General features: G+C 39.5%; 1 protein-coding gene across 1 annotated transcript in view; it reads right to left on the bottom strand.

Moving 5' to 3' along the window:
• SLC6A19 (solute carrier family 6 member 19) overlaps positions 1–12,996 on the bottom strand; it is a 47,025-nt gene that overhangs the window by 16,852 nt on the left and 17,177 nt on the right. Inside the window, exons 3-5 of the mRNA XM_072605355.1 lie at positions 7,864–8,001; positions 5,296–5,477; positions 1,884–1,994 (exon numbers count right to left, since the gene is read on the bottom strand). Coding sequence (XP_072461456.1) covers positions 1,884–1,994; positions 5,296–5,477; positions 7,864–8,001 — 431 coding nt within the window. The remainder of the gene's footprint in view (positions 1–1,883; positions 1,995–5,295; positions 5,478–7,863; positions 8,002–12,996) is intronic.

Below are 12,996 nucleotides of genomic sequence, written 5' to 3'. Positions count from 1 at the left end.
ACTGGAACAATGGGGGTGGGGTAATAGTCTCTGGTGCCGTTGGGGGGCATTGAATAAAAATAAGGAGACAGTGGAAGTATAAGGAAAGAAGAGAAGAAAATTTTGAAAAACTGTTCCTCCATGTTTCATCTCTTGTGGAACAGAATCAAAGTTGGAGTGATTACATTATTTTCTAAATAAACACACAAAATGCAAGTTATAACTGATCAGTGGTCAAGTTCACCAAAAGGCCTTAACAAGCAAATGTTGGCAGGCCAACATGTTTTGCATTGTCAAGAAGTCCAGCTGCATCAGCAGGAATATGTGCTTGTAATGACTTATTTACAATACATGGTTACATGATGCAAATCATCAAAATTTCAATGCAGGAAAAATCCCACAAATTTATAATACATTATTAAAGTTAAAAATATATTTTTTGAAATGATGCAATTAAAAAAAAACATTTAAGGGATAAAGAAAGTAGATTTCCAGGGTGGCATTGAGCAATTTGTTTTTCAAGAGGGACGGTAGGCCAAATAAGTTTGGGAATCTTTGCTACAGCTCAGTAACTTAAGGTTGCCCTCCTCCATCATCCCCTTTTCTGCCTCATAGGGCAGCACAATCTTTCAATAAGGCAAGAGAAACCAAGAAGCAAGGAATGTCAACGGATTTCATGGAATTTAAACTTACTGGTTCTTTCCCAAATGTTGGGGTCCAATTTGCTTTTACTGATAATGCTTGCTTAGCAAATAAGCAAGCAGTGCACGTGGTTGGGAGGGAGTAGGAAGCACACCGTTCATTGCGAGCATTGTCGATACCACTGACGTACACTGCTGAAAGTTTTGATAAGCCTGAAGATATTCTGTAAAATTCTTGGAAAGTCCCAGAGCATCTGTGTAGAAGCTAACTCTTCTGCACTGGTAGTAAAGAGGAAAAGTCAAGCTTTCCTCTAACTTTGCACAATTTTCTCTTTTAACGAGGAAGACAAGGTGCTATTAAAAATGTAAGCAGGGGTAAAAATTGAGTGACTCTGGGGACAGTTTTATAAAACTGAAAAGGGATACCTTATAAATTGGATGGATGATCTAATAAACTGCTTTTAGGAGATGAGTAATATTTAGGGTAAATGGCAGCTGGCCTCTGACTCGTGCACATCTCATTTGCCCTCATAGATTTTTTTCTCAGTGAAAGGAATATCCTTTATTACTGAACTCAGAGATCTTTTGAAAGTAGTGCATAATAATAATTACCCTTATAAAACACCTTGGAGGATTAAGATTGCAGTTAGGATCACTTGCATTCTCACTTGACTTTCAAAACAACCCAGAATTGGGGGGCATAAGCATAGGCCTCTATTTTCTTTAAATATGAGGAAAATAAGGGTCAGAAAGGTAAACTAAATGTCTCAGGTCATAATAAGTAGCTGACGTAGAACCTGAATTCTTGTCTTTGCTATTGCATGATGCATCCATGCCGAAATAAAATGTCTTTAAAAATTACAGTTAAAATTCATTTTAATTTAAAATTAAAATTTCAGTTACCAAAATCTAATGAAGGCATGTTATAAATAATTTGACTTAAAAAAAACCAAGATAGCATCTCACAATCCACTGCAAATACCCCAGGATTACCATCAGGAGGTGGTAGTTTGATGAAAATCTTTAAATCCTCAAAAAAAGAAATAAATGGAAGCCCCCAAAGATCCTACTAGGACTGCCCACATTAGACCATCCCTCGATGTGAATGGAGAACAGCAATGCATTGAACTGAGAGAGAAGACAAGGCATACCAATCAGTTACAATTTAGATTTAGAGACTTGGTCTCACTATGGATTATCGTCGAATCAGAAAATAGAGCCTGGGTCCAGGACTGTAATTCTAGAGCAGACAAAGGTGCTTACATTGGGTGTGAAGAGGAAGACAATTCCCTTGGTGGCCCCCTTCAGCGTCAAGCCACGGATAAGGAAAATGGTCAAGACAATGTAAGGAAGAGTTGAGGTGATGTACACAGCCTGAAAGGGAAGTGACATCATATTTTAAAATGTGTGAAACAGAACCAAAGTACTTTATCACAAGGAGTTCCTTTCAGCTCTGAAATCTATGATCCTTTGATTTTAGATCGAAAGTAATTTATATAATAAGATAAAAATACAGTTGCCAAGTTTTGCCAATTTTATCTCTGAAATATCTCTTCTATCCTTTCCCTTGGCTCCACTTTAGTTCAGACTCTTTTCACCTCTCCCCTGGACCACTGCAAAAAGCCTCCTCCTTGGCCTCCCCACTTTGATTCTCCCCCTTCTCCAATCCATTTCCCTTCAGTCGCTGAATCAGTATCCCCACAGTAAGGTCTGATCAGGTCATTATCCCATTCCAAAAGCTCCAGTGGCCCCCTGTTAGCTTTAGAATAAAATACAAGCTTTCAGTTATTCAAATACCTTCACAGTCTGCTTCTAGACAGATAATATCAGGGAAACAATGAACCTGAACTTGGACAGACTTTGAGTGATAGTGGAGGACAGATGAGCCTGGCAAGCTCCGGTCTGTGGGGTCACGAAGGGTCGGACACGGCTGAATGACTGAACAACAACCACTTTTTCCAAGTTGTTGCACATGACTGTCCTTCATACATTCTTCAGTTTAGCCAGACTGTCCTGCTTAGGGTTTCCTGCATAATGATATTCCATTTCCTGATTCCATCCCTTTGCATAGGCAGTGCCCTTGCTTGTAATGCCCTCCCCTCCTCCTCGCCTCTGTCTTAAAGGATCCCTGGGTTCCATCAAAGCCCAGCTCAAGTGCCATATTCTTGCCTGAAGCCTAACCCTGAACACCCAGTTCTTGGTACTCTCCCCCCTTGCTCTGTATTTATTTGGCATATTGTCTGTATTTATGGGTGCATGTTGTTCCCTCCTCATAGAACATAAGCTTTTCGAGGTAAGTTTGACATGCCCATTGTCTAGCACTGTGCCTGGCACATAGTAGGCTCTTGATAAATACTTGTTTTATGGACACATAAACTTGGAGTGTGCTTAGCAGCAGTTGTTTTGGGGTTTGATTTTTCAAAAAGTGTCATTTCTCAGCAGTATTCACCAGAATGGAATTAATTCTCTCTATCCTTACCCGAGTAGCAAAGCAAATATAAGTTAGATGACCAGATGTCTGGATTGGCCAGGGGGATACAAATTTTTTTTATGTCCTTCTCTGAGTGGACACCTGTCCTGGAAAAACTGGCAGCTTGCAAAGGCAGCTGAATTACTGACAAATAGTATAATCCTGTGAAGTATTTTGTAAGTTACCATGGATAAATGAAAGGTCTAGCTATATAAAAAAGTCACATAAACAAGTCATGTGTAGTTTTGTAGAGGGACTTGGATCAGGGAATCATTTCTATGTAGGAAAGGGAACAAGTGTTTATTGAACACCTACTATGGGTCAGGCATTGTGCTAAGCACTTTACATATATTTTCTCATTTGATCCTAATAACCCTGTGAGGTAGGTTCTATTATTATCCCCATTTTACAGTTAGAAAATTGAGGTAAACAAAGGTAAATGACTTGCCTAGGGTCATATAGCTTGTAAGTGTCTGAGGCTGGATTCGAATTCAGGTCTTCTTCACTCTGGGCCCAGAACTCTATCCACCACACATTCTCTAGCCCTATTAGTCTACACCATAGAACAGGATTCTACATGGATCTTTTTTCTTGAGGTAGGGTAGGAAGTGGACACTAGACTTGGAGTCAGGATGATCTTAATTTAATCCTGCTCCCCACACTAACTGGCTGTGTGATTCTGGGCAAGTTATAATATTTCTCAGGCTCAAGTTTCTTTGTCTATAAAATGAAGATAATAATGACACTGACATCATAGGGTTATTGTAAAGGTCAAATGAGATAATATAATGTAAAGTATTTTGGAAAATAAAGTATTTTGTAAACATTTGCTAGTAGTAGTAGTAATAGTAGTAGTAGAAGTAGTAGTGGTGGTGATTGTAGTAGTATTCTCCATTAATTTTAGGTTAATCAGGATTCTGTATTGATCATTACTCTTGAGGGAGTGTGGAGTAGTGAGTAGGAAACTGGATTAAGAATCAGGAAGACTTGAGTGTAGATACCACATCTGGCACTTACTAACTATGTGAACATGAGCAAGTCAAATAGACTCTCTGTGTCTTCATTTCTCCATCTATAAAATGAGTGTACTGGACTCATGGTCCTCTTATAGGGAACAAGGCAGCACAGTGTATCGAATGCCAAGAAGACTTGAATTCCAATTCTCCCTCAGTCACTTACTACCTATAGGACCCCCTCAATTTGCCTCAGTTGTCTCAACCGTAAAATGACGATAATAATAGTTCCTACTTTCTGGAGTTGTTGTAAGAATAAAATGGATAACATTTGTCAAATGCTTTACCAACCTTAATGCACTATATAAATGCTAGTTATCATCACCACCACCACCACCACCACCATCATCATCACCACCATCATCACCACCACCATCATCATCACCATCACCACCACCATCATCACCACCACCATCATCATCACCATCGCCACCACCATCATCACCACCACCATCATCATCACCATCGCCACCACCATCATCACCACCACCACCATCATCACCACCACCATCATCATCACCATCACCACCACCACCATCATCATTACCATCACCACCACCATCATCACCACCACCATCATCATCACCATCACCACCACCATCATCACCACCACCATCATCATCACCATCACCACCACCATCATCACCACCACCATCATCATCACCATCACCACCACCATCATCACCACCACCACCATCATCACCACCACCATCATCATCACCATCACCACCACCACCATCATCATCACCATCACCACCACCATCATCACCACCACCACCATCATCACCACCACCACCACCATCATCACCACCACCACCATCATCACCACCACCACCATCATCACCACCACCATCATCACCACCACCATCATCACCACCACCATCATCACCACCACCATCATCACCACCATCATCACCACCACCACCATCATCACCACCACCATCATCATCACCATCACCACCACCATCATCATCACCACCACCATCATCATCACCACCACCACCACCATCATCACCACCACCATCATCACCATCACCATCTAAGATTTCTTTTAATTCCCAAACTATTATTTCATGGTCTTTCCTTAGCCTGGAGGCTAAAGTTTTAAAAGAAGTCCTACTTCCCCCTTACACCTTTTCCTTTCCCTCCTCCTAACCCCTGCCATCACAGCAAAGACTTTAAACCTGAATACCTTTCCAGTTGTTTCAATGCCCCTGATGGTGCACACATAAAGGATACTCCAAGCACTTGTCAAACATAGTAAGATCCACCACTGAAGAGATCCCGAGTCATTAATGGAGGTAGAAATATTTAAAGTTTCTCGATAAAAAAAATAATCCACTGAAGAACTCTTGGCACATTCCTCTACATAATCTGAAATGGGAACAAAACAGTATTTAGTAAATTTTCTGATAGTGGCTCCACAGTGAATGAATTAAATGGAAGCTAATGATAATTTCTGCAGTTTTTCTATTTGGAAGAACCCATTGGTCTGTCATCTAGGACTTGGAGGAGATCCTGTGAACTGGCTTCTTGGAGGACTCTTCGGAAAAGAAAAAAGAGGTCTAGGGGCAGTTTGGTGGCACAGGGGATAGAGTACCAGCCCTGGCATCAGGAGGAACTGAGTTAACATCTGACCTCAGACACTTACTAGTTCTGTGATCTTGTCACTTAACCCTGATTGCTTCCCCATTCTCCATCCCCCCAAAAGAAGAAAGAGGCCTAAAGACAAAATGAGACACAGAGCAATTGAAAACCCCATTAATCTAGTTTTTTCACCTTCTTTCCACTGTCTTTCAGACCCTTCAGTGAAGACAGGAGGGAGCAAACCACTTTAGACTGAAGAAAAAGGCTGTAAATTAATTTATCTATACAGTAGCCTTGCTATAAGATGACTTTTTAATAGTTAGAGGTGAAGTCCCATTAAATAGGGCACAAGACAAAACTCTCTCATGCTGAATTCTGTACTGAGCTGGGTTTTGGGGAGTGAAATCTGGGGGCATGATCATGAAGGGTAATTTCAAATACCGTTTAGGGGAACTAAAGTTCTCCAGAAAGTGCCACAGTCCTACAAACTTCCTGATGAAAGGGCTTCATTGAGAAGTTTTGAAAACAAACTCTGATGTAGATAGAGATAACGAGATAACTGCCTTACACTTAGGGAGGGGGTGGATGTGTCCTCACTAAGAAATTCTAGGGATCAGGGATCGAATCAGTTAATTTGCTTTGTGTAGTATCTAACACCACACCAAGCGCAGATTACTTCAAATAACTATTTTTGAGCATAGTATGTAGCACAACCATAAACCTCTCATATTTGCTCATAAACTAAGACCAACAATCCCATATTAGGTGTCTACTATGTGTCATATACTACTAGGTGTAGGGGATGCAAAGATGGAAAACAGTCTCTGTCCCCAGAGAACTTACAATCTCCTCCTCCTCTTAGCCTTAGTAACACACATTTCTGTAGTACTTTTAAAGCTCACAAAGTACTTTCATTACAATAATCCTGTGAGGACGGTAGTGTAAGTATTGTTATGACCATCTTATAGATGAACAAATAGATATCCAATGAGATTAAGCCATTGGCTCAAAGTGTATACAGCTAGTAAGTGGCAGAACTGAGCCAAAACTAACACATTTAACTATAATAATACCAATTGGCCCCATAAAAATCTCATTTCAAGCTGTGATTCCATCTGGAAATTTATGGAGGAGTAAAGCACGGTGTAGTGGGAATGGCACTCAATCTAGAATCAGAGTTCCTAAATTTAAATTCTGGTTCTGTTCCCTGTGTGATCATAAGCAACTCACTTCATTCTCTGGGCCTCAGTTTTCTCATTTATAAAATGAAGGAGCTGATTAGATGATCTTTAAGGTCCAATCTAGCTCGGAAACTAGGATCCTACGACCTTAGCTTTTTTCCTCTTTCAAATGTGATTTTTAAAATTTTTTTTCTGCACAGATTTTTTCTTAAAATTAACCTATTTATTTTTAGTTTTCAACATTCACTTGCATAAGTGGCATGCAATCTGATACAGGCTCTATACATGCATTCCTATTAAACACATTTTCATATTAATCATGTTGCATAAAACAATTTTAACAAACGGGAGAAACTATGAGAAAGAAGAAACAAAACAAAAACAAAAGAGTCTGCTTCACTCCGTACTCCTACTCTAAAGTAGATGGCATTTTCCATCATGAGTCCTTTGGAATTGTTTTAGGTCCTTGTATTGCTGAGAAGGGCTAAGTCTATCAAAATCAGTCCTCGCGCACTGCAGTTGTTACTGTGTACAATGTTCTCCTGGTTTTGCTCATTTCACTCAGCAGCGGTAAATGTGATTTTTTTTTAAAGAAAGCCTCATTTCATGTTGATATTAGGTGTACCCTATTTTGAGCAAATCTTAAATTCCAAAATGTACATTCATGAAATTTGAAAATGAAGGAGTAATAACAAGGATAACAACATATTTACATGCTGCTTTAAGTTTGCAAAATACTTTGTATGCATTATCTAATTCTTTATATAAAATGGAAAGTATTTCATAAAAAGATAGACTCAGCAGAGGATTCCTGTAAATAATAAACTCCCACCTTATGTCCCTCTGCTCGCTGCATTTAAGATACCCATTTGGTTTCTACACTAGTTTTCCCATTTTGCAGTTCCATTCATCAGTGACATAGTTACCTTCATCATTGAAAACCAAGTTGTGATGGAGTAGCCCCAATTATTACTGAAGGCCCTGGCTATTACCTGTTCTGTTTTCATTAAGTGGGCAAGTGCTCCAAGGCAAGGGATCTTGGAAAGAGTTGAAGAAATACCACATGATCCAGGCGATGATGGTATTGTAGTAGAAGCCTACCATAAAGGAGACAAACATGGAGGCAATGCCTAGAGGGAACAAAGAAGGGTTATTATGATTTACAATGAAATGTATCTACTTTAATTCGAATAAGCAAACATTTATTAGATACTGGCTATGTGTAAAGGCACTGTGCCAGGCAAATGAAGGTTATTTACTTAAACCAAGCACATAATCTCCCTTTGACAGTCAAAGCAATGATAAGGTGGTATTTGAACTCTGAGATACCATATGGGAAAAGGTGTGTAATATACAGGGTCTTCCAAAAGTCTTAGTGCAATTTCAAGCCATTAAAGCCTAAAACTGCACTAAGATTTTTGGGACCCTCAGTACATTTTAGATATTTAATAGCTTTTAAAAACATATTTATAAATTTGTATTGTTGTCTTTTGTTTTTGCATTGCCTAGATTTCTTCCCATATCCTTTCTTCTCCTCTCTCCCAGAGAATTATCCTTTTTTACAAGAAATTTTTCTAAAGAAAGAAAAATCAGTAAAACCCATTACTGCTAATGAGTCAATGAATATTTATTAAGTACCTACTATGTGACAGGCATTGTGCAAAGCCCTGGGGATACAAGGTCATAGTAAAATGGGGAGACAACCTGAAGATAACAATGTACAAACCAGCCACAGACAGGATGAATTAGAAGCAATCAGCAAAGGGAATGCACTTACTTTAAGGGGCATTGGCATTGGGAAAGGCTTCCTGTAGAAAGAAAGATTTTAGCTGGAACTTAAAGGAAGCCAAGAGGCAGAGATGAAGAGGGAAAGCATTCCAGGCATAGGGAAGAGCCTGAGAAAATGTTCAGATGCAGAGATGGAGTGTCATGTGGGAGTTATAACAAAGAGGTCCATGTCACTGCTGTGTGTGTGTGTGTGTGTGTGTGTGTGTGTGTGTGTACAAAGGTAGGAGGGGGCCAGATCATTACACTGAACAAATCTGACATCTGCAGTATTTTATAACAATGGGCCTCAAACCTCTACAATGTTGGGAAAAAGGATTTTCTCCTATCTCTTTGGGGTCAAGCTTGTTCTCTGACACTTCACAATAGGAGTACAACCTTCTGCTGTGGTAGGAAGAACAAGCAAAGCCAGTTTCCCTAAAACTCCAAGAGGGTGGACCTTCATTGTAAAGTAAGGATATAAAAAAAACCTACTATGCAAACTAACTTGGAGGTGGGGAAACAAGGGAGTCAGTATCAAAGGCAGGAGTTATAGTCTAAAAAGGACCACTTTTATCATGTTGCATTATTCATTAATTAATTCTATTATTAATGTACCAATTATTTCTAATTAGGTTAAAAATGTTGCATACTTGTTCTTAGGGATCAGTTTTAAAGAATTCATAATTATAATTTATAATTAGAACATCCATATTTATATATAAATAGGTGCTACTAATAGGGCCCTCTTCTCCCAACACCTCCAGCCATGAAAAATGGATTTATTTCTAATGCTTTCTTTTCCCTTGTTCCCATAGTCTTTTTTTCCCAAAGTGCTACTAACTCTTCCTTTTAATGTTTCTCACATCCATCCCTTCTCTCACATCTCATTGTTTTAACTCTAGTTTAGACTCTGATAACTTTGTGCTGACTGACATGAGAGTCTCCTGACTGGTATTCTGAGTCCACTCTAATTTACCTGGCATATCTCTGCCAGATCAGTCTTCCTAGGGGGCTGCTCTCATCATCTCATTCCTCCTGTTCAAATGCCTTCAAGTACTCCCCATCAGCTTTAGGATCAAGACTAGAGTACCTCTTCTGCTTCATGTTTTTACTTGGCTCTTTTACAATAACATCATTTATTTGTTGTCCCCTAAGCACATCTTCCCCATCCTAACGTATTCGTTTCTTAGAGCTAGTCCACTGTTGTTTGTGTTTAAATTTCATTCTTTCTTCTAAGTCTCCCCTTACCACCCTTCCCCACAAAGATCTCTCCTTCCTCTGAATTTCTGTAGCTTTGCTTGGACTATTCCAGTGATGTCAAACCCAAAGAGAGATAGGGCCAGTAAACCATACAGAAAAATCCCTGCAGGATGCATGTTGACTTAGAAAACATGCTAACATTATATATGTTTTAATCTATTTTGTTAAATATTTCTCAGTAACATTTTAATCTGATTTGGGTTGCACTGTGGAGTGTTGGGGGCTAGCCTGTGTATTTGACACCTCTGGTTTAAATCATCCTTCTGGTACCTATCACAATTACTCTTACACTGTTATTTACCTTTTCATATAAGAACCCCATATGAAAAATGGTCTTATAAATGTTCTAAAAAAGATAAAGCACTTTACAATTGATATTATTATTATTAGTTGTTGCTATTATGATGATGCACTGACTACAGTGGTAAAACTGAGAGTGTGTAGTAACTATGACAGCTTCAATTCAATTCAGATATTCATGATGTACCAAGTATTGGTAAGCCAATGTACTTGTTTATGGGAATATGAAGATCAAAACAAAATTTTCCCTGTCTTCAAGAAGCTTCCATTCTTTTGCTTCTAGGATTACTACCTCAATGCAACAAATCCAAAAAGGAAATCATCATCTTCTCCCTAGATCTGGCTTATCCTCTTAACTTTCCTCTTCCTAGTGATGGCATTCATCTTTTTTTTCCTCCTCCTCCTCTACGTCCTTCTCCTCCTCCTTCTTTTTCTTCTTCCTCCCAATACCTATCAAATCTCTCACTGTCTCATTGAATATACCTATACAATCTATTTCACTTTCCTTCCTTTATTACCATTCACCTTGTTATCATCTTCATCAATACTTACATCATTTCTAAACTGGACCATTAATATAACCTCAGCTGGATTCCCTGCTACCAGTATCTCCCTTCTCCAATCCATTCTTCACTCAGTTGGCAAAATGACCACGTCATTCAAAAATTTTCAGCAGTTCCCTATTGCCTCTAAGGTAAACTATAAACTTCTGAATCAACCAGTCAGCCAATCAAACCAAAAAGCATTTGCAAATGGTGAAGTAGATAGAGCACTGGACCTGGAGTCAGGAAGACTCCTCTTCATGAGTTCAAATTGGCCTCAGACACTTAGTAGCTGTGGGTCCCTAGGCAAGTCTCTTAACCCTGTTTGCTTCAGTTTCCTCATCTGTAAAATGAGCTGGAGAAGAAAATGGCAAACCACTGCAGTATCTCTGACAAGAAAACCCCAAATGGGGTCACAAAAGTGGGATATGACAGGAAAAAAAGACTCAGTGACAACAATATAGTTAGTACCAAGCCTTGGGGTTGCAGAGGAAGGCAAAAACAGTTCCTGCTTTATAGTTTATTGAAGGAGAAAACATATAAATAAGTACCTGCATGATCCATACAGACTATATGGAAATTAACTTTAGAAGGGGAGGTCCTAGAATACTACAGAAGTTCCCATTTGGTTTGATCCTTGAAGGAAGTTAAGGATGCTAACAGAGGGAGGTAAAGAAGAACCCTTCAGGAATGGATGATAACCAATACAAGGAGATAGAGAGAAGAGATGTAATGTCATGTGTGAGGAAGAGACAGAAGACCAATGTTGCAAATATGTTTTAGAAACAGGATTTGAGCCTACAGTTCTCATGATTCCATGTTCAGAATTCATACCATTCCACCAAACTGCTTTTCTAATGCTTCATCTGGGAATCATTGGCATAGCAATCCTGGCTGAATTCATAGGAGGTGATAAAATTGTCAAGCAAGATAGTAGGGATGTAACAGAAACAAGGGTCCAAGACAGAGACTTGGTCCTCATCTACAATCAATGGGCATTACATAGGTGATTATCCAGCAAAGAAGGATGAGATGGAGCAGTCAGGAGGAGAACCATCAGGTCATGAAAACCCAGAGAGGAGATAATATCTAGGAGATGATCAATAGTGGCAAATGCTACAAAGAGGTCAAGAAGGAGGAGAACTGGTAAAAAGGCCATTAGGCAAGTGAGGGACTGTTGGTAACTTTGGAAAGAATAGTTTCAACTGAATGAGGAGGTCAGAAGCTAGACTGAAGAAAGTTTAGAAGACACAGAAAAAGGAAGTGGAACACGGAGTATAGACAGCTTGTTCAAGGAGTTTAGCTAAGAAAGGGGGCAGATCTATAAGGTGGAATATTACAGGGAAGGTAGGATCAAGTGAAGGTTGTTTTTTTTTCTTTTTAACAAATAAAGAAGACATGACCATATTTTAGGCAGCAGAGAAAGACCCAGTAGATAGCAAGAGATTGAAAATGAGAGAGTGAAGATAATGGTGGTGGTGATGTGGAATCTACTAGAAAAAACTGGAGGGGATGGAATCAAGGGTGCGTGTTGAGAGGTAGGTCTTCACAAGGAGGAGGGTCACCACTTCAGAGACTGAAGCAAAGAACAGAGTAGAAGATGATATCAGAGGAATAAAAGTCAAAATAGGAGCAGAAGATCCCAGCATTTGGGAATGTCCAAGATCTAGCTCCACAGAACCTGTCTTGCCTACTACATGATTTCCCTTTAAGAACTTTACATTCAGTTCAACCTAGGCTACAAGCTTGTCCCTAGACTTAAAAGCCTCAGTCCTCTGTACATTCATGCAGGTCACCTTAGGTCACTTCCTCCTCACCTAGGACTTTTGGACTCCTTCTCTTTCCCTCAATCAGCCTCCTCCTTGGTGAAGCTTCACACTACATTCCTTACCTTCAGAGTAGAAGTAATCTCATCTTCAAATCTCCCCAGAATTTTGTCTTTCTTCTTCCTCCTTATCCCAGTCTACTTTATGTCATCCTTTATCTGTACACATGTAATATCTCCTGCCCTCCCTTCCTATCCCTCCTCCCAAATCCTCACCAGTAGTATAAGCTCCCTGAGGGAGCTGGGTATTATGTTCTCAGTATTAAGCACAGTGCTGTGCACTTGGAAGGTTCTTAGTAAATGTTAAATCTTGAATCAAAGCTTAGGCCATCCTGCTGCTGAGACACAGGACCTATGTATGAGAAACAAATGGCTCTAGTTGGAGCAAGGGAACACTGCTTTTCCTTCAAGTTACTAATCAAAAATTGATT

Source organism: Notamacropus eugenii, chromosome 4, assembly GCF_028372415.1.
Source record: "Notamacropus eugenii isolate mMacEug1 chromosome 4, mMacEug1.pri_v2, whole genome shotgun sequence".
Lineage (NCBI taxonomy): Eukaryota > Metazoa > Chordata > Mammalia > Diprotodontia > Macropodidae > Notamacropus > Notamacropus eugenii.
Note: the sequence above shows the minus strand (reverse complement) of the source record. Positions and strands in the feature narration are given on the sequence as shown.